Source organism: Equus przewalskii, chromosome 15, assembly GCF_037783145.1.
Source record: "Equus przewalskii isolate Varuska chromosome 15, EquPr2, whole genome shotgun sequence".
Classification (NCBI taxonomy): domain Eukaryota; kingdom Metazoa; phylum Chordata; class Mammalia; order Perissodactyla; family Equidae; genus Equus; species Equus przewalskii.
The window spans coordinates 85,011,504-85,031,723 of record NC_091845.1 but is presented as its reverse complement, the minus strand read 5'-3'; the positions used below and the strand labels follow the sequence as shown (position 1 = coordinate 85,031,723).

Genomic DNA, 20,220 nt, shown 5'->3' with positions numbered 1-20,220 from the left:
CATTTTATTGTCACTGCGGTGGTCTTCAAACCAGGTACCATACCCAAAAGGTATACAATATAATGCTGTGATCAAGAAACTACTAGCACTTTATATATGAGAACTAGGATTTTTAGCTTTGTTCAACAAATCAGAAAAACTAACTGTGCTAGACCTATATTCTTGCTTGTCCCCAATTCACTGACATAGGAGGTGGCAGTTCCCACTGGACAGGTGGTGATAGGCTGAATGATGTCACCCATCTGGTGAAAGTGACTTTGCAGATATGATTAAGTTAAAGATCTTGAGATGGGCGATTATCTGAATTTTCCTGGTAGGCCCAATTGATACTAAGGGTCTTATGAGGGAAAGAAGATAGCAGGAGAGTGAGGGAAAGAGATGAGACGAGGGAAGCAAAGGGAGAGGAGGCTACATGATGTGGGTCACGAGCCAAGCAGGAACGGCTTCTAGAAGCCAGAAAAGGCCAGGAAACAGAAGCTCCCAGAGAGCCTGCAGAAGGAATGCAGGCTTGCCAGCAGTCTGGATGGACTCCCGTGACACTCCTGGTGGACATGTAACCTCCAGAACTGAAAGATAATGAACTCGCGTTGGACCAAGTTGGCGGTAACTTGTTGTGGCAGCAAACACACAACGTGTGTGATAGGAAACTAACACACAAGTGTTCTCCAGCTCACCTCAGCTGCACCTCTGCCTGTTTCTCTCACACCCCTCAGTGCACCCATTTGCGTTCCTGTCTGGCTCCTATGGCACTGGAACTTGTTCTGCTGCCTGAGGGTCCTGCCCCTGCCAGGTCACAGATAGCAAAGGGGACAAATTTTTAAAAAGGTGCATGCGTTTAACAGAAGTCTTCCAGATTCAATACCTTTCAAGGAGAGACTTTCACCCTCGGCGTCTTGAAAGCTAGCCAAGGAGCTTCTTTTCAGCAGGTTGAGTATTGATTAAAGCTAAGACGGGGCCAATTAATGAGAGGCCCTGACTGTTGGCCAGGCAATTTGGATTTGATCCTGGAGATCACAGGGCACCTCTGGCGTGTCCTGAGCAGCAAAGCAACCTGGCCAACAAAGAGATAGGAGAGAAGCGGCTCAGAGAGGGACAGATACTAATTCTGCTGTGGTTCTGGCGTGTTCCAAGAACCAAGAAAGGTACTGTGCGTCACTCCATTTAAACTTCTGCAACAAACGTAGGGGAAAATGATATTTTCATCTGCAATCGCAAATGAGGAGATGGAAACTCAAAGGAGTTAGTAAGTAGGAGTTAGTAAGTAGTGGAACTGGTTTTGAACCTAGGTCTGTGTAACCCCAAAGAGTTGCTGCGAGGCCTCTCTGCTCCCCCGAGTTTAGAGGGGCAGTCAGGAGGGGCGCCAGGCTGAGGAGAGGCTGGACAGGGGCCCAGCCAAGAGCAGCATGAGAGGCTAGGCTAGGATGGGCGCCAGAAAAATGGAGAGGAAAGATACACTACATCTGAGCCACGATGTGAAGAGAATCACAGGATGGACGGGGAGGAAAGAAAGACAGGGTGAAAACCAAGAGAACAATGGATGGAGCCATTGGCAGGCCTGAAGCAAGGAGGGAGAATGCATTTGAGAGGGAGGATGACCTCTGTCCTTCAGGCAGCTAGAAAAAAATTCTCTCGGGCTGTAAATCCTTGAATTCATGCCCACAGATACACGTGGCTGCACTGCTTTTAGGCAAATGTGCTTTTCTTTTGTTTTCCAAACAGTTCAAAGGGGAAGGAAGCCATGGTGTCATCCTGTTTCTTTACAGCCTCATCTTCTCCAGAACATTTGAAAGGTAAATTCTACACGTATTTCCTACAGCTCTGGGGTCACATAAAAAATGCACTCGTGTCAAAAATAGTTTCATGCCCTATTGGAAACATGACGGCAATTTTTGTTCTAGTGGACATATTAATGGGCAAGTGGATGTCATCAGGGAAGTTTGAATCTGCTTTTCTATTACAGTAAAAGTTTCCTTCTTGCGGTTATAAACATTGGAGGACAACACCGAGTTTATTACAATGTTCATAAATAAAAATAGCTTATTATTTGTATGCACGGTAAAATATATCCACAAATATTTATTTTGTCTCTATGATACTCAAAGCCCTATTCTTGGCATTGTGGGAAATACAAATAGAAGACAAGGCCTTGACCTCCCATCGGTTCCAGTCTGGGAAAGACAGAGGTGTACGTGGAGATACTGGGCAAGGCCCAGTGGTACCTGATGCACCAAGTGAGGAGTAAGGATAGTGAGTTTTAGTGGATTCAGAGGAGGAAGGGTCCCCAGCAAACAGGGCAGTCAAGGGAGGCCTCTTGGAAGAAGTAGACTTTTCTGGACTCTGAAAGAAAGGTAAGATTTTGAGAGTCAGCGAGCGATAGAGAGCGCCCAGGAGGGAAGTTACAAGACCCAAAGCAGTATTCCTTAAACCTGTCGTTTGCATTATTATTTGCTTAGCTGTTTTATTTAAATCAACACATTTAAATATCAGCCTCTTCCTGAACATCCTTTAAATTATGTATTTGCTGTGCTAAAGAAAAAATGTACAAAACACAATCACCATAAAATTTTTTAAATGCCCATGTCTATACTACCTAAAATCATGCCATGCTCAGGAAACGCTGCCCCGAATCATATCTGATGCCACCAAGGCGCTCCCCACGCTGGACCCAAGGCTTTACGTCTTACTCACAGAAGGGCACGACCTCCAGTCCTGTGACTAGGTTCTTTCAAGAACACACGCCGCTCCCATCCCATTACTCAGCACCCCCCTCCAGGCGACAGCAGGAGCCACCTTCCACCTCGACTTTACATCGTCCGGGGTAGGACCCCGCCGCTTGGTGCCTGACGAGACAGTAGAGGCTGCCCTTCTGCAGAAACGGTCTTAACCCTCGAGCTGGTGTTTTCCACTTGAACAGTCTGTCCAAATCTGCCTTGGGCCAGCATTCTCGGGACTGGGCATGTGTTAGCACGCTAAGCCAAGCGTCCCTTGTCACTCAGAGCAAACAGTTTCTCTACCGAGCCCAGCATCCACACAGAGCACACACATATGCAGGGATTCTAACATGTGAGGTCTGTAGCTTCTCCCTTCTCCCTCGCCACTTGCCCTGGCTTCCTCGACTGCATCATCGCTTCCCCAGTCACCTCTGCAGCCCCGGTCCTGGAAGCTCTCCTGGAGAGAGAAGGGAAGGTGCAAGGGCCGTGGGAGGGACAGTGACGCGGTGAGCCTGTGTCACGCTGCCGAGGGGGTGGAGGGAGTGGGGGCTGCGGGTTCCTGGGTAGTCATCATCTCTGGCCGAGCGCTGATGGCTTCTCCACTCTGCAGGCTCCAGAAGGACCTAGACGCCTCCACGCCTCATCTCTTACGACCACATGCTGGGGGCTTCCTGTGCAGGCAGGTGCGTTATGACACTCTGCCTTTCTACTGCAGAATCTGAATTAGGCTTTTTTGTCAATTAAGCATATTCTCTCCTTAAGTGAAAAGTGATTAAGTTGTCTTTGAAAGACTAAGAAGATGCTACCCTGAGTTTGTCATCAGGTTCGACCTTCCAATTTCCAGGACAGTGCTTCCCAGTCTGCCCTGAGAGCCCTACATCCCTGAGCGTCTAGAAACACTAGAAATAGGTTGACAAGACCCACCAGCATCCCCAATAACTGAAAGAAAAGTACTCTGAAAGCATCTTAGCTTCATGCCTCTTAAACTACAACCATAGAAACCAAAGTTTAAAAGAAATGGAAGGGGAGGGAGGCAATAAGATCTGAGGGGAGCGCATGAGGAGTTACGGGATTTGGCTCAAGAAAAAAGTCAAGAAACTATGGTTTAGCCCTACCGAATGTTTATGACATGCATTTTTCCAGAATTATACGTTGTGTGATTTCATTCTTTTCAGTAAAAATGGTAATTTTTAAATAACTATTAAAAGAAAAAAGAAATTAAGTTCTTGTGTCATTGCCACCTAAAATGTACATATTTGCAAAATATGTCATCTAGGCAGTTTTGAACATGATTTTAACTGGAAGAGCCAGTCCAAATGTTTTTAACGGCTGTCAGAAAGGAGAGTCTCAAGAGACGCTACACGGAGTCCTGACCCGCAGTGACGTCGGCTATCTGCAGTGGGGCAGGCACGCCTCAGAGGGGGACAGGCTTCCACAGGTGAGCGTGCTACGATTCTTGACCACACAGCCAGAGCATCAGTACTGTGACACTTTTTAAGCCTCTATCTTAAGGCAATATAAGGTGCCTGCACGCCTCCCACCCACCACACACACACACACACACAGTCTCAGTGGAAATATCCAAGTCTGCTTCCTTCGTATTTTACTTTACGTGTTTTTATGTATATACGGTATAGGTAATATGAGTAATATGCAGATAATTTTTTTAAAAAACAGTATGAAATATACAAATAAAGGAGAAGTCCCCTCTCATGTCCACCCAGCCCCTTTCTCAGAAGTCAGTACCGTCAGCAGCTGATGTGTATCTTCTCAATCCTTTCCTTATGCAAATGCATGCCTATAGTCTACCTATTGCTCAAAGCTGCAAAAAAACCCACTGGAAGAAAAGGGGCCCCACTTAGGAAACTCCTCTCAGAGAGCTTTCCAGCTCGGGGGATTTACAGCCTCTGACAACCAAGAAGTAGAATGTCCTGTTGGAAATCTCAGCCAGAGCATTGAGTAACATGTGATTCCGCAAAAACAAACAGGAGAGCGAGTGAGAAAGCAGCTACACCCACCCAAACCACAAATCAAAGATGGTTCCGCGATATTTTCACAAAATTTTTCATCCTAAAACGCAGGGAAGGTAAGGCAGTTTCTGTGAAAAGCAACTCTTCTCCAGAGTGGCCTTAAACCAGCTGGAATGTAATCCCATAGGATGGTGACAAGCCCCCCATCCTCACCGTCCCCAGCCTCTCCCAACCACCGGCACCAGATGAGGCCCCTGCTGCTCAGTGCTGTCCTGTCGTTCACTCTCCGGCGTCGTGTGTATGGGGCTTCAAGCTTCATCTGGTCCTTTTATATCCACAGCCTCATCCATTTTTCGTCCTATGGTTGGCTCCAGCTACAATATCTTATTCTTGAAATTCGCACTCACAGCATATACAAATCCCGCATCTGATGGCAGCAGGAAAGGAGTGTCTAGCGACACAGCCTTAGTATATGTTGTGTACAAGTGTATCTTAAACATTTGCTTATAATTCCCCGGGTTTGAAATCTAGGTCCACCATAGACAACTGAGAAGTGACAGACAAGCTAAAAGAAACGAAGCCAGTCCCATCGCCCAGGGGTCAATCCTTTCAGAAGTGCTTCCTTCTCCCTTTCTTTCTCATGTAAATATGTTCTATCCTACTCTGCTGAAACCTGTTTTTATCATTTAAAACAAAAATCTTTATATGTCAATGAAGACACGTCCTTCATCATATTTAGTGGATGCGGAGTTCCACCATGAAAGATTGTACTTTGACTGTTCCCTGGACAGAGAACAGATTTGTTATTATTATAAAGTTCCTAATGGCTTGTTCCAGATAATTTGGGAATTTATCTTAGAATTTGATATAACTAATGACGAGAAGAACTAAGCCAGAAATAGGAGACTTACAGATTTCGTTTTACATGTTTTTCTTCTCTTTCGACCACGAATGGTCACTTGATTTCCACGGTCCATCATGCGTATCTATCAGAGCCCAGTAGAACGCCAAGACTCAGTGTGGAGAAAAGTGGCCAGACTCCCTGGGGGCAAGTTTCAAGGACTGGGGACACAAAAACCACAAGAATGGTTTTAGTGCTTTGTCTGTTATTACAAAGCTTTGCGGCAATATTATTTCACTATATCCTCATTATAAACTACAAAGATTTGAAGCAGCGTTTCTCGTATTTCCGTCACCTGAGTAGGTAATTCACAAGCTTTGTCGTAACTCCACACCACCTGTGCTAGTACTTGCTTAATATTTTTCTTTAAGTCAACGCACTTTTAAAATTTGAATCTAACCTTTTCTGCAGCAGTAACACAAGCCACAGACTTGAGGTGCCATTTTTTTTTCTAATACGTAGTTGAATAAATAAATAAACATGTTTGGTTGTAAAGTTCACCCCTGTGCCCCTGCCTTTCACGCCAGGTGCCACCAACGGGCACTTGCACCACGCTTTGGGAACCTGAGACGAGAGCGAGGCAGTTCCTGGAGCGTGTGGGAAACACCCTGGCCTGGACCCAGGAGACCCGGTTGGAGGCCTTGCTCTGCCACTCCCAGGTGGGACTCAGGCCAGTCGCTTACCCTCTCTGAGCCTGTTTCCTCATCTCCAGACTAGTGTGCTAACACCCACTCGGCAGCCGCAGGACATGTGTAAAGAGCAAACGAAACCACGAATGCTAAGCCTGCTGGGAAGCCCAAATGCCCTGCACACACATGAGACTTTCCAGCAGATGAGGAGGAGTGACAGGCCAGGGCTTTCTTCTGCCAGGCGCACCTACCAACCATGAGGCTCTGTGTCTGGATACACAGATGGGTCCTCCGTGGGCCACACGCATACACACACCGATTGTTACAGGAGGGTGAGGCAACAAGCCCTGGGGAACAGCCATCCCAACACTGGTTGCATGTTGAAATCACCCAGAGGGTTTTGTTTTTTTAATCAACTTCATTTTTTAGAGCAGTTTAGGTTCACAGCAAAATTGGGGAGAAGGTAGAGAGATTTCCCATATACCCCTGCCCCTTCCCACGCACAGCCTCCCTATGAACATCCCCACCAGCGGGGTACATTTGTTACAATTGATAAACCTACACTGACTCGTTATCATCACCCAAAGCCTATAGTTTACATTAGGGTTCACTCTTGGTGTAGTACATTCTATGGGTTTGGACAAATTTATGACGACATGTATCCGTTGTCATACCATCATACAGAATAGTTTCACTGCCCTAACAACCCCCTGTGCTCCACTCACTCATCCCTCCCTCCCAGAACCCTAGCAACCACTGATCTTCTCACTGTCTCCATAGTTTTGCCTTTTCCAGAATGTCATATAGTTGGACACATCTAGTATGTAGCCTTTTCAGATTGGCTTCTTTCACTTCGTAATATGCATTTAAGGTTCTTCCATGTCTTTTCATGGTTTGATAGCTCATTTCTTTATAGCACTGAATAATATTCCATTGAATAAATAATATTCCACTGGTGTACCATGCAGTGTTTATCCCTTCATCTACAGAAGAAGTCTTGGCTGCTTCCAAGTTTTAGTAATTATGAGTGAAGCTGCTATAAACATCAGTGTGCAGGGTTTTGTGTGGACGTAAGTTTTCAGCTCATTTGGGTAAATACAAAGGAGCATGATTGCTGGACGGTATGGTAAGAGTATGTTTAATTTTGTAAGAAACTGTCAAACTGTCTTCCAAAGTGGCTGCACCATTCTGCATTCCCACCAGCAATGAACGAGAGTTCCTGTTGCTCCGCATCCTTGCCAGCATTTGGTGTCATCAGTGTTCTGGATTCTGGCCATTCTAATAGGTGTGTAGTGGTATCTCACTGTTGTTTTAATTTGCATTTCCCTGATAATATATGATGCGAAGCATCTTTGCATATGCTTACTTGCCATCTGTATATTTTCTTTGGTGATGTGTCTGTTAAAATCTTCGGCCCACTTGGACAGCTCTTAAAACTATCGATGCCCAGGTCATCCCCCAGAACAGTGTCAGCTTCACGTGCCTAGGACCTGTGTAGACACACAGGACCCCACACTTTGAAAGCCCTGCATTTGGTTTAATGCTCTGCTGTCACTGTCTTAAAATTCTTAATAATTTTTGAACAACAGCCACCCCATTTTCTGTTTGCACTGGGCACCACAAATTGTACAGCTGGTTCCACCCAATGACTCTGTTTGGCCTGGGGAGCACCTGGGCATTAGAGTCTTTTAAAGCCCGCAGGTGAGTCTAACATGCAGCCAGGGTTGGAACCTCCGCTCAAGAACAGGGCTGTTCACCCTCAGTGCTGCTCGTGTTTTGGACTGCATAACTCTTGGTGGTGGGGGCTGCCCTGTGCATTGTGGGATGTTTACAGCATCCATTGCCTCCACCCCCGGATGCCAGTAGCACCGCACACTTCACCCCCTCCATATGACAACCAGAATCGTCTCCAGACATAGCCAAATGTCCCCTGGAGGACAAAATTGCTCCTGGTTGAACCGCTGCTCTAAAAGGAGGGGGAAAATCTCATTAGGCTTACCTGATTAAGTCCATTGTGTGTAGAATTGAAAAACTAGCTGTTTCAACAGAAATTAAAAGAAAGAGCATCTTTTTTCAAGCTATCAGAAAGGTTGACAGCTTTCTTTTCCTTTTAATGTTTGCAAGGCTTTGGGGACAAGTTTCAGACCTTATCTTAGGTTAAAATTACACAGGTGTTTGCTAAATGGCTACTTAAGGACTTTATCAAAGAATATGCCACCAAAAGAGAGGGGGGGGAGAGCATCAAAGAGTCAAGAATTCACAGGCACCCAGTGCTGTTTTCTCTGGAGCACATTTCTTTCTACACAAGTTGGCTTAGACCAACAGAGCCGCTAAATCACACTCTAAAGAAAATTACCTACAATACCCTCCAACAATAATTCGGATGTTTCCCGGGAACTTAAAATCAGTCAAAAGGCTGAGTCATATAGTAAAAAATAAGAGCTTTCCTGCTGGGAGGAGGGCAAAATGCACCAGAGAATGACCGCCATGCAAATTCCTGGTCACAAATTGGAAGGAGGGCAAAGGATGGAGACAGCCCGGGTTAGCTGTAAAATCTACAGAGAAATCACGTCGACAACGCCCCATCTCTGGAAAAGTGGCTAATGTGGCTTTTCATCCTTTCTTCCTGGACTCAGAGTTCTGTCCCCAGGGAGACTCCTGTGAACCCTGCCCTCGGTGAAAACAGCCTGAAATTGCACACTAATGGCTCAAAACCCTGAGGATGTTTATTATGCTGTCTCTGCCATGCACTTGGAGTGTGCTTCCCGAACAAATGTATTAAAGAGCAAATACAGGCTGGCGGGTAGCTTTCTGACTTGAACTGTTGAGACCTAGGAAGATGTTAGACATATACATGTATACAGAAAAGTTTATTTTATCTGAAGGAGCTTTTTTATTCTTTCTATATCAGCTCATTATTTTGGGATAAAAGCAATCCATAACTCATATACATTATTGAAATAATTATATACATATTTTTCTTGCCATCCCTGAAGAAGGTAATTAAAGAAAGTATAGATGGAGCTTACTCATTCACTGTAGTGCTAACAGCCACATGTATAGAGCGCCTACTGTGTGCCAGGCTCTCTCTGAGCCACTTGCAATGACGTCTTATTTCATTTAATTCTCACTTCCACTCCAGGTTATAATCAGTGTTAGTTTAAATCCGGTGTCTGTTGTTTGGGCATTCACTTCAGAGATGAGGAAATCCAGACTGGGAGACATGTAGCAACTTGCCTAAGGCCACCAGCTAGGTCAGCGTCAGAGCCAGAGTGATGATCCCAGATGTGTCTACGTTCAAGGCCTACTTTCTGATCCCTGTCACTATCACCTTTGATGATTTGCTGATAAAGTGGTCAATACCAAATGCCAGGTCTTAGAGATACGCTATTGTAAGCGCTTTTATGATTGATCGTATCTCTATATGTATGTACAGATGAAGATTGGTGTTATCTAATCCTAGTATCCATTACAGGGACACTGCTGTGGGACTATAACACTTAGGTAGTGGCAAAATCGTGGCTGGGTTTCAGAACACGTGACAGCCGTGCTCAAGAAGCTAGAACTTGACCCACTGACATCCAGGTGAAAGCAGTTGTGAGCTGAGCTAGCTGTGAGCTGCAGGTACTAGAGGCATACTCTCCAAGTGTCCACCCCCTTCACCTGCTGGTGTGGCAGGCTGCGTCTGTCAGGTGTACCCTCGGAGGATGAGCTCATGGTACTCAGAGATGTGCTAACCAGAGGGTCCATCTGCCCGCGTGTATCCAGAAGTCCACCATTGCACTGTAGTCTAGCAGAGAATGGAGACGCCTTGCAGAGCAGAAGTCCACTCAAGAGAGACCAGATGTAGTTCTAGAATAGTGCTCTACGTCTCAGTGAAATGAAGACCCCACAGTCACGCCCTTTCCTTCTGCTGTGAGGCGTGGAGACTCCATACTGGACCCATGAGTGTGCCCACTGCGTACAGAAGTGCTTGAAGAGTATTGAGTGGCCCCTGCCTTGGGTGGGTGCTATAAATCGGAAGATTTTATGTATGCACTGACAATAAGAAAGGTTTCTGAGTTCCAAAGAAAACCAACGTGCGGCCTGACAGAGTCTGCTGTCGAGGTGAAACCCACCCAGTAACGCTGCCCTGTCTTCCCGAAGTAAATCTCTTCTTCCTCTGCAGGAAAACTGCAGTGATTGCAAAAACACACGCCTTTCAGTCCCAACGTCACAGCCCAGTGGGTGAGATTAAAAGAAAAAAGGTTGGCGTTCTCATTAGATGACACGGCAAGTGCCCCAGAGCCCACAAGACTGACGGTCCCTGTGGAACATGGCTGCCCCCCGCCCCCCCCGACAGCTGAGGCACTATCTTGAAGCCTCCGTCACTTTTCTATTTGCAGGTACAGGTTTGAGTGTGGGGTTCCAACACCAAAACGAGAACATAAAGCAGTTGGAGTCTAACACCATCTGGAAAGCTTTAGGAGGTTCGCACCTGCCACCAAGCAGAAAAGTCAACTATGGGTTTTAGAAGGGACTGAAGCCACGCAGGTCTCGCTGGCATCACTCCCCCGGCAGCCCTGGCAGAGCACACGCCATCCCAGCCGTACCTTCTCCCCCTTTACATTTCCCTTGGAAGACCCTGAGGGGAAGAAACCCAAGCAGGAAATCCCACGTGAAGCCCACCCACGGCGCTCCAGCGCCACGTGGCTGAAGCAGCGCCCCGTGAACACAGCAGCGTACCTGCAAACTCGCCGAGAGAAGTTCCAGCAGCTCTGGGTTCCAGGTGGCAGAGATGGGAGCCAGACCGTTAACAGTTCTGCACTCGAATAGTCCCCAGGAATCAGCGAAGAAAGCACGCTGTTTCCAATACATTTCTCCCGTTCAGATTTCCAGACTGGGGCCTTGGGACTTGCAATATCAAGCTCATTATGTAGAGGCAGATTCTTTTTTTTTTTTTTATTGCGGTAACACTGGTTTATAACATTATATAAATTTCAGGTGTACACCACAGAGGCTCATTCTAAGCGCCATTGTTCTAAATGGTGTAAAAAAGAATTACATGGACTCCATCCTTGCCATCTAGTGTTAGGAATCTGTCTATCCTTCTTCCTGTCCTTACGATTGTACCTTGGCTTAAATGATACATGTCGTGAAAGGCTTGATGGCTCCATGTAAAGCTGAAACTACTGGGCTTGTTACACAAGGAGTGAACTTACGGAGGAAGGTATGTTATTTATAGCACCACTGTATCGCAATTTAATTTCCTTTTTACCATGGCAACACAAGGCAACATGCACAAATTCTGCATTGGTGGAATCTCACCAATAAAACATATTTAGAATCCTGCTTTGGGGGCTTAGCTGATAAACTGTCTATTCAAAAGCAGTACAAATTCTTAACTGAAAATTTCAGGCAAACAGATTCTATGGCGTGCTGAGAAAAGACAGGTGTAATCTTTGGCCGGATTCACGGGGGAGGGGCACTGCTTTGCTTTTGTAGGATTCACTTTAAACCAGGTGCGTCCTCACCTCTCAGAGTTAATGTCCAAAGCGCCGTGACAGTCGCACATGACTTTTCCTTTTCTCCAGAATCTCTCAAGGCCAGCAAGGCTCTGCCTGCTCAGGGCAGGGGCTCTGCATGGTATCTTTGGGGGTTGGAGGTTGTGGTGTTTGTGGCTACTTTATTTTCCTCCTACTCTAACAAGATCTTGAGTAGCTTCGAGTTCAGGAAAGAAAACTGTTGCATTGTTGCATAAAATAACAATGATGTGATGTCAGCACCTTGCAGAGTATATTCATCTGAGTGCCAGCTGAATTTCGCCTACATTACAAAGATTCTGTGAAACAGTATCATAAATGTCTATATTCTGTGACAGCCACCCAGACATAGCTTACAGGAACTTTCGTTGATTTAAAATCAGCAAGGATATCCCAAATGGAGTGGCATTTTATTACTAACAGCCCTCAACTTCCTAATTCATTTATGCAAGTTTTCCAACCTTAACAATTCCATGTCCTGCAGATCATGGGTTTTTTTTTTTTTAAAGATTGGCACCTGAGCTAACATCTGTTGCCAATCTTTTTTTTTTCTTTTCTTCTTCTCCCCAAAGCGCCTCAGTACATAGTTGTATATTCTAGTTCCAGATCCTCCTTCTAGTTATGGCATGTGGGATGCTGCCTCAGCATGGCCTGATTAGTGGTGCCATGTCCGCACCCAGGATCTGAACCAGCAAAACTCTGGGTCGCCTGAGCAGAGCGCACAAACTTAACCACTCGGCCATGGGGCTGGCCCTGGAGGATCATGTTTTGATTCCACACAACCATAGTACAGAAGGTGCCATTGCAAGCAGGCCTAAGAAAGAAAGTGTTTAGTTTATAACGAATAAGTGGTTACAATGTTATTTGGAACTTGGGGGTGGATTCTGGACCGTAAACACTCGCGGCTGCTCCATAGGCACGGCCTCTGTGTTTTATTTCTTATGTGGCCGGTGGGTGGCTTGCCCTGTGTTTGCTATGTCAGATGTTCGTTTTATACTCAGCCCAGAGGAGCTACTTCTCGTGTGAGCAGATGAGCAAATCCTGCCCCACTACAAGCGTGTCCAGACTGGGGAGCTAGGCTTGTACCGTTTTTTAAACAATCAGCTAAAACTGAGGTCATTTTTTCCAAACGCAGTAATATAATTTTTCTGTGGTAGTTAAAAGTGAAAAGCTTAGACAAAAGCATCTCTGATTCACCCACAACTAAAGAATTTAAACGAAAGAAAAACAGAGAGATTTGAATAGAACTATTGAGAAATCAAAATGTCAAATTATTAGCCTTTAATACTTGGGTTTATGAATCACAGGATAATTTTTCAAAGTGGGATTTTCCATAAAGCAGAATTTGTTCCTCACCACACAGTACAACTCTGCAGACTGAAAAGAAAAACAGCAGAATTAGATCCTTCAGTTATGGGAAGACACGCCAAGGCTGGGGGTCCCGTGGCTGTCCCTGGCATCATGTGGAAATGATGGTTTTTCCGTGTAGCTCATGTTTATCTCTTTAAGTAGAAAAAAATTAGTTTTGATGTTAATGAGTTATGATGGCAATCTTTTAAGAAATGTATTCTTCCCTGACTCCTTAAACAAAATGGTGGATATCATTAATAGAAATGTGCCGTGGTATTGTCACACCCTCAGGGGTGACTGAAGTGACCCTTTTCCTGCTTCGGTGAATCTAATTCGCTAGGTCTGAGAATTCAGGCCCAATTTACAGGTGCCTGGAAAAAACAGATGGTTCAAACAGTAAACTTAATATTCCCTGTAATATTAAACTGGTGCGCTCAGCTCTAAGTATATCTTTGCTATTGATCTACGTGGTAACATGCAGATATGTGTATATGTGTGTGTGTTGCCCTCATTTCCCAGAAATTTTCTATATTCAAAATATTCTTTCTATATTCTAAATATTCTTTTATCTCCTATGTTCTAAATGGTTAGTGTTGCCAGAAGTCTGACCACCTGCTGGATGAAATGTCCTATCTTGGGAACAGAAGTAAATACACGGAGTTGATGACAAGGACAGATTGAAGTTCTTATTCCACCCAAACACTCATATTTCAGTTTCTCTCTTTATTCTTGACCTTACTTCAAAACCAAATTAAGGTGATTCCACCTCCTCCATGAAACCACTCCCCCAATTTTTTTTAAAATAAAATCCATTAAGAAAAAACCTGCAGCGTCATCCCCAGGCCACACCATTCACACATGCAAATTCATTCACTACGAAGCCTTCGTTTCAAATGTTCCTCTGCACGGTGCCCGGTGCGGCTGCCGGTACAACGAGAAGACTCAGAGCAGCTTGCTGATCCTCACAACGTGTCAGCATCTGTTGCAGTGGGGAAAAAACATATATTCATCTACATTCCCCTGTCCCCTTCCAGGTGGGCAGCATGCTGAAGACTCCCCGATTCCCTATTTGGCTGTGCAGCATCAATGGAAATTACAGCATCCTTTTTAGCACCAACAGGCAGCTCTTATCAGACTGGAAAATGGAGCGTCTCTTTGACCTGCACTTCCTCAGTGGCCAGCCCTCGCAGAAGAAGCCTGTGCTTCTTACTGTAGGTGAGCACAGCGGAGCCCAAGTGCCGTGCTGTAATATGCTCAGAGGCACACGGCTGCAGAGGTTTAACAGCCGTGTGGATACTCATGCTGCCTCTGCAGGAAAATGCTTAGGCATGATTTCTGAAATGAAACCCATGCATGAACCCCACGGGTGTAAACCCAGGCACTGTGACCTAGGAATTCTGAACCAGCATTAAGTAAGGGGTAGGGGAGGGGGTTGGGGGGAGTTAGAAGTGGGACAGAGGAACGAACAGCTGTTAGGTAAGAGAAAAAACAAAAACTAAAGGTCAGATTTCCAAAAGCCTTCCCCAGCGTCTTTTATCTTTGAGCACGAGGTGTTTAACACCTGAGGAAAGAACTGGAAAAACAAAGGGATGGGGGACCCAATTGGCCAATTCTGTCCCCAAACCAAACATCAGATGATCGTCCAGTGACATAAGTAACCAAACTGATAGTGCATTTCTGTTCAGATTCATTCAAAAAAGCATTTTGGAGGGGCTACCATATGCCAGACACTGTACAGATGCTAGGAAAGCACCCGTCCCTAAGGCACAGCCCCAGCAAACCTCAGGCGGTTCCCGTCCAGCCGGAGAGGCAGACAACCACACAGCTCACTGCATTTCCGGTAAAACCATATTTTTTTTTAACTCATGAGGAAAAAAGATTAACCTGAAGATGTTTTTAAACACTAGCCCTTTGGACAGAAATATGATGAGTCTGGGAGTCTGTCTCCGGCTCTTCTGACGGAACTTTGTGGATTTGATGTTGATTCCTCGCATTTAGCATCACAGGCCCGGCGTTAAGCAACTTTTCATTATTGGAAAAGTATATTAGTGACTGCTTTATCTGTGCAGCTCTGGATTCTTTTTCTTTAATTATGAGAAATATATATTAACCCATTTAATTTAGTGAGACATTGACAATATGTTCCTCAAAATATATTATCCTTTCTGCTTTACTCTCTTCTTTGAGGAAAGCATCATTTTTTCATTTGCTCATGTGCATATGAGCATTCTGTTCTGGGCACTGCGTTGAAAGCTTTGCGTACATTATCGCATTAAATTCTCCCAACAGTCATATGCTGCAGATACCACGATACCTAATTTTATAGAGAGGAAATCCAGGTGCCAATCAATAGTTACAAGTTGAATAAATGAGGCTGAGAGATGTTAAGTACTTTCTCAAATGTCACCTGGCTTTTACTAAACAAACATGGACCTTGAACCCAGCTCTTGACCACCTCACTAGAATGCCTCACCTTCCACCCCAAAATGCAAATATGCTCTCAGAAGCCTTGAGAAGTGGTGAGCCCTCCCTTTTCCTGTTTTTCCTGACAACATCTGGTGACCTACACCTGGCTCTATGTGTCACATCCTGGAATGTGCATTGCATGACTTATCAATGTTCACATTCCAGTATTCATGTGGTGACAACCCAGGTTTCCACAGACCTGTTTTTTATGGGACATTTCAACATGCCATCTATGGGACTCTCCCTCTGCTTAACCAGTTGTAGGAGCACAGCTTGCTGAGCCCAACTCCTTCCCACTCATGCTTTTTTCCTTCCTTCCTGGCTTCCCCTGGAATGGTGTACTAAGGCTCAGTCTAAATGCCGGCTGTTCCTCCCTCAGATACTCACTCTCATCACTGGGAAAGGGACTCACATGAAGATGAACACAGACCAGGAAGACGCTTTTCTCCAGTGGAGATGGCCATCAGAACCAAGTGGAGAGAGGCCACCATCAACTGGAACGGAACTGTTCCCTTTTTCTAAAGAGAAAGCCAGGGTGTGCACTGAAGTCTGGGGGCAGAGCTGCTGGGGCGCAAAGCCTAACTTGTGGGAGACCATTTCACTTCTACAGTCCTCATTCACAGCCCCACGGAAAACCCCATTAGCAACTGTTTTCATTTTTTGTCTCTGTGAAGCCTCCGCACTTGCTATCGGTGTTGTAGGAGATACATGGTCCTTCCAGTTGGGTCTCTACTCACAGAGACCGGTTTCTTCACTTTCTTCAAAGGAGAAAATGAAGTCTCTTTCCAGCATGTTGTTTCCAAATTAGTCTTCTTTTGGTGAGATTCTCCCCGAGGATTACAGAAGCAGGCAGCGAGCTTTCATTCCGGGATGAGGTCATCATTAGAGCGTCATGAGATTTTAGTTATGGCAAGAACGAGAGCCCTCTCAGAGACTTCCTTGCCGAGGTTACATTTCACGTGCCCTCATTAGCAAGTTCTTGTCATTAAAACAGTAAATGGGCTTCTTCAGGCTAGAGGGGGGCTATTCCTGGGAGGCTAGCAGCTTTAGTGGTTGACTCGTGGGTTCAAGTCATCAAGATGAGCATGCAGAAGGAGACATTCCTTCTCTCAGTGCCAGGTTGGTTTCTTTTCTTTATAAGTTGAATATAAATATACAAACAGACAAACAGATAAACTGAGAAAGAAGGCTGATTCCCAGACAAAACAAAATTATACATAAAATACTATATATATATAAAATATATATATAAAATTATATAAAAATAAAATCTCTTACGTTCTATTTCAAAGGGGAAAACAATTCTGTTCAGAATATGATATTTCCCTGTCCGAAGGCCTACATTTTTTCTGACGAAATACAGACTAGACACATATTCTGTGTAAATCTGTGGGAACCATCTGGACCTTTTTCCTACCTGCCCCACTGCTCTGCCAACTCAGCGACTTCAGGCTTTGCGTTCACAAGCCAAAGGTTGGTTTGCAAAGAACAACTTTTCTGCACCCGTTGTCCAAATTAATTTGTTAAATGCATTTTCATTTGGCTCAAAGAATAATGTTTTAATTTAAGGAGCATGTAGAAAATGAAACTTCAAGGTGAATAATAAATTATGTCAAAAGAGAAAGCCAATTTGGCTTGGACTGCTGATGACAGTATCTTTATCATTGAACGTTTTCATTCAGGGTTTTAAATACGTGGGACAAATGAGTGGATGCCTACAGACTCTCGTCTTAGCTGGCCTTAGTCTTAGTGACATTGTGCTTGTCCTGAGGTGCAGGCCTGTTTTTGTCTTACAGACACTGAGTTGTTTCTAACTGAAAGTCCCTTTTGGAGTGGACTGCTGGAAAGCATAGAGCCAAAGGAGAAACCATAGCAAGTGCATCAGCGAGAAAGCTCCAGCCACAAGGGCGAGGTCTCACTCCACGTGTCTCCCACAGTACGGACGCTCCCTTCCAACAAGGACGGTCCAGCTGCGGTCCACGACTCTCTTAGACCGGGGCTGCTTCATCCTCCAGGACCAGGAACGGAATACTTGATACCAGACAAAGTCAGGGCTCCGTATGTAGAAGGGGGAAGGGCAGGATGACTGCTGTGTAGACAGCCAGCAGTGCTGCCTGCAGTGTATTAGTCCTTACAAAAAGCATTTTTTAAGTGGCCTCATATCTGAATCTATTGTCTGTCCCTACCCTATTTTTCCTTTGAATTTTTAATTTATTTATAATTTATGTTATTTTGCCATATTTTATATGTTGTTGTAATCTGTTTTAAATTATTCCTGGAACAAATCTATAAATAAGTAAAATAATAGAGGAAAGATTAAGTGCCTATGTTTGACATATAAAAGTATAATAATCTTGATATATAAAGGTATTAATCACTTTGCATGTCAATGTTCAGTGAAAATGAGTTTTTATTTTATCTTGTAAACAGGGCATCCAGGAACAGTTGAATTTTTCCTTTTAAGGTGGAAAGAAGTTATTTAAAAGTAGCTAGAAATTTTCTGGGACCATCAGTTCACCTTGGAACGTTCTGTGTTTTTAGAAAAATGATTTTCATTGTCCTTTCAGCTTCTCAAACATAAAGCAGGAGAAAGCTACTAGCTTGAAGGTGGAGCTACTAATTTTTCTGCATAGTTACCTAAATTGACTGTGTCTTTAGGGGGACCAGGCCCTTGAAGTGAATGCGAATACTTTTCTTTTTCTTAAACATCGACTTGGATGGGTATGTCCCTCAATATTACTGCTTGTTCTTAGAAAAGACGTGTGCATCATTTCTTCAAGTACATGCTCACCACTGTCACAAGACCACGTGGGACCAGGTTGGGGGCAGCCGGGCGGGAGATGCCCTGCCCGCACACTGGCTGGGTTTGGCATCACGCCGTCCAGGTTACGGGCACCCTTCGGTCACACCAGCATCCGACTTTATTTACAGGAGAGCAATATAAACCATTGACTGTTGTCATTGCCTTGTCAGGGCCTCAGAGACACAACTGTTCATTCATTCATTCATTCATTCAGGAACGTTGGTTAACATCTCCCGGGCGCCCAAGAGACACAGCGAGGGAAGTCGGCCACGGCTCTCTTCTCTCACGGAGCTCCGCCTCTCCTGGGGGCACGGCCTGAGTCAAAAATCACTTTAGCGAACATAAATTGAAAACTGAGACAAGGGAAGAGAGGGAAGGGGTTTCTGATGTGTAATGTCTCATACTAAAGGCCCGGAAGTTCAGGAAAAGGCATCTCTGAGGGCAGACGGTTAAGAGGAGGTAGGAGGGCTGAATGGAGATAACTAGGGGAGGGCACCAGGGACGAGCAGGTGAGAATCCCTGTGGTCAACGTGCTTGAGGGACCGGGGCGCCATGGGGCCGCCGGGAGAGCAAGGTGCGCCACTCTGGAGACGCCACTCAGTGTGTGAAATAGACAAGGGTGAGAGACTGACTGCGCGGGGCGGAGAGGTGAGGGCCGAGGGGTCAAGGATGACTTCCGAGTGTCTGGTGTGAAGACTGGGTTGAAGGTTCTGCTTTCACTGAGTTCGGAAACACTGCAAGGACGGCAGAGGTGGAAGGAGGAAACGCAGGTCAGTCCTGGACACGGAATATTCAGGCGGAGAGGCAGAGGGGGAGTTAGAAAGAGCGATGGGGAGCTCAGAGAGGTTTGGACCGGAGAAATGGCAGGCACTGATGGTGGGCGCCATGACGGTCTGGAACAAAATTGCCTGTGGGGAGCGTGGAGCAAGAAGAGAGCTGGGCCTAAAACGGAGACCTGAGAAATTCCAGGGTCAGAATCAAGTAAGGGACAAAGAGCCCAGAAAGGAGCAGAGAAGGAGCTGATGGAGTTGGAGGAGGTGGCGGTCAGGTGATATGTAAATAAGAGGTATATTCAGTCAATGACTCTGTGAAAATCAACCAGAGAAGATCAAGTTTGAATAAATCCAGCCAGTTATTTCCAGGATAGTCAGTTTAACGCTACTTCTGTTGAATGTATTCATATCCTCTCTCCTTGCAAGCAGGACTTGGCGTGGCTGATAAATGGTAAACCTTCTGGAGAACTTTTTTTTTCCCCGTTACTGAACCCAATAAAATAAAACTTCCCATACTGTCCACAAGGTGGTGCTATGAGAGTGACTTTTTTCAATCTCATTATCAAATATAATCATCAAAATAAATGCAGGCAATTTAGTCACACACACAAAAACAGTAAGTAATTATAAAATGAGATAATGGATGTGAATCTTCGTGACACTTACCATGGGTGTCGCCGCACGGTGGGTAGTCTTGCTGTAACCTAGGAGTCTTTGTCTCTCTTCCACGCCCATGGGGGCAGTGAGAGCTGTGAAGTTAACGCCAAAGAAGCCCCCTTTGCGTGCCACTGTCCCTCCAGTGGACTATCCAAACAGCCATCCTAGAGCTCCCTCCACCTTCTCTCTTGTCATCTTCCATACTTTTTCAACACAGCAATAGTTATCTTGCTAAAATTTGAGTCTGATACTACAGCATAGAGCCATTTTGACGTACTTACGACAAAGTGCCGAAATCGTAACATGATCTACAAGAGCCCGTAGGACTCAGTTCCCACCTCGTCTCAGGCCACTCTCTTCCCCACTGTGCTCCGCCCAGACCAAGCCCACCCTCACTTCAGGGCCTTTGCACGTGCTGTGGCTGCTGCCCACAATGAT

The 20,220-nt window shown here is 45.3% G+C and overlaps 1 protein-coding gene across 1 annotated transcript in view; it reads left to right on the top strand.

Annotated features, from left to right (window-relative positions):
- MINDY4B (MINDY family member 4B) overlaps nt 1–18,147 on the top strand; it is a 34,445-nt gene extending 16,298 nt beyond the window's left edge. The window contains exons 8-12 of the mRNA XM_070576340.1: nt 1,720–1,790; nt 3,322–3,394; nt 3,988–4,149; nt 14,118–14,298; nt 15,929–18,147. Of these exons, the coding sequence (XP_070432441.1) occupies nt 1,720–1,790; nt 3,322–3,394; nt 3,988–4,149; nt 14,118–14,298; nt 15,929–16,071 (630 nt within the window). The 3' untranslated portion in view covers nt 16,072–18,147. The remainder of the gene's footprint in view (nt 1–1,719; nt 1,791–3,321; nt 3,395–3,987; nt 4,150–14,117; nt 14,299–15,928) is intronic.
- Nucleotides 18,148–20,220: the final 2,073 nt, after the last annotated feature.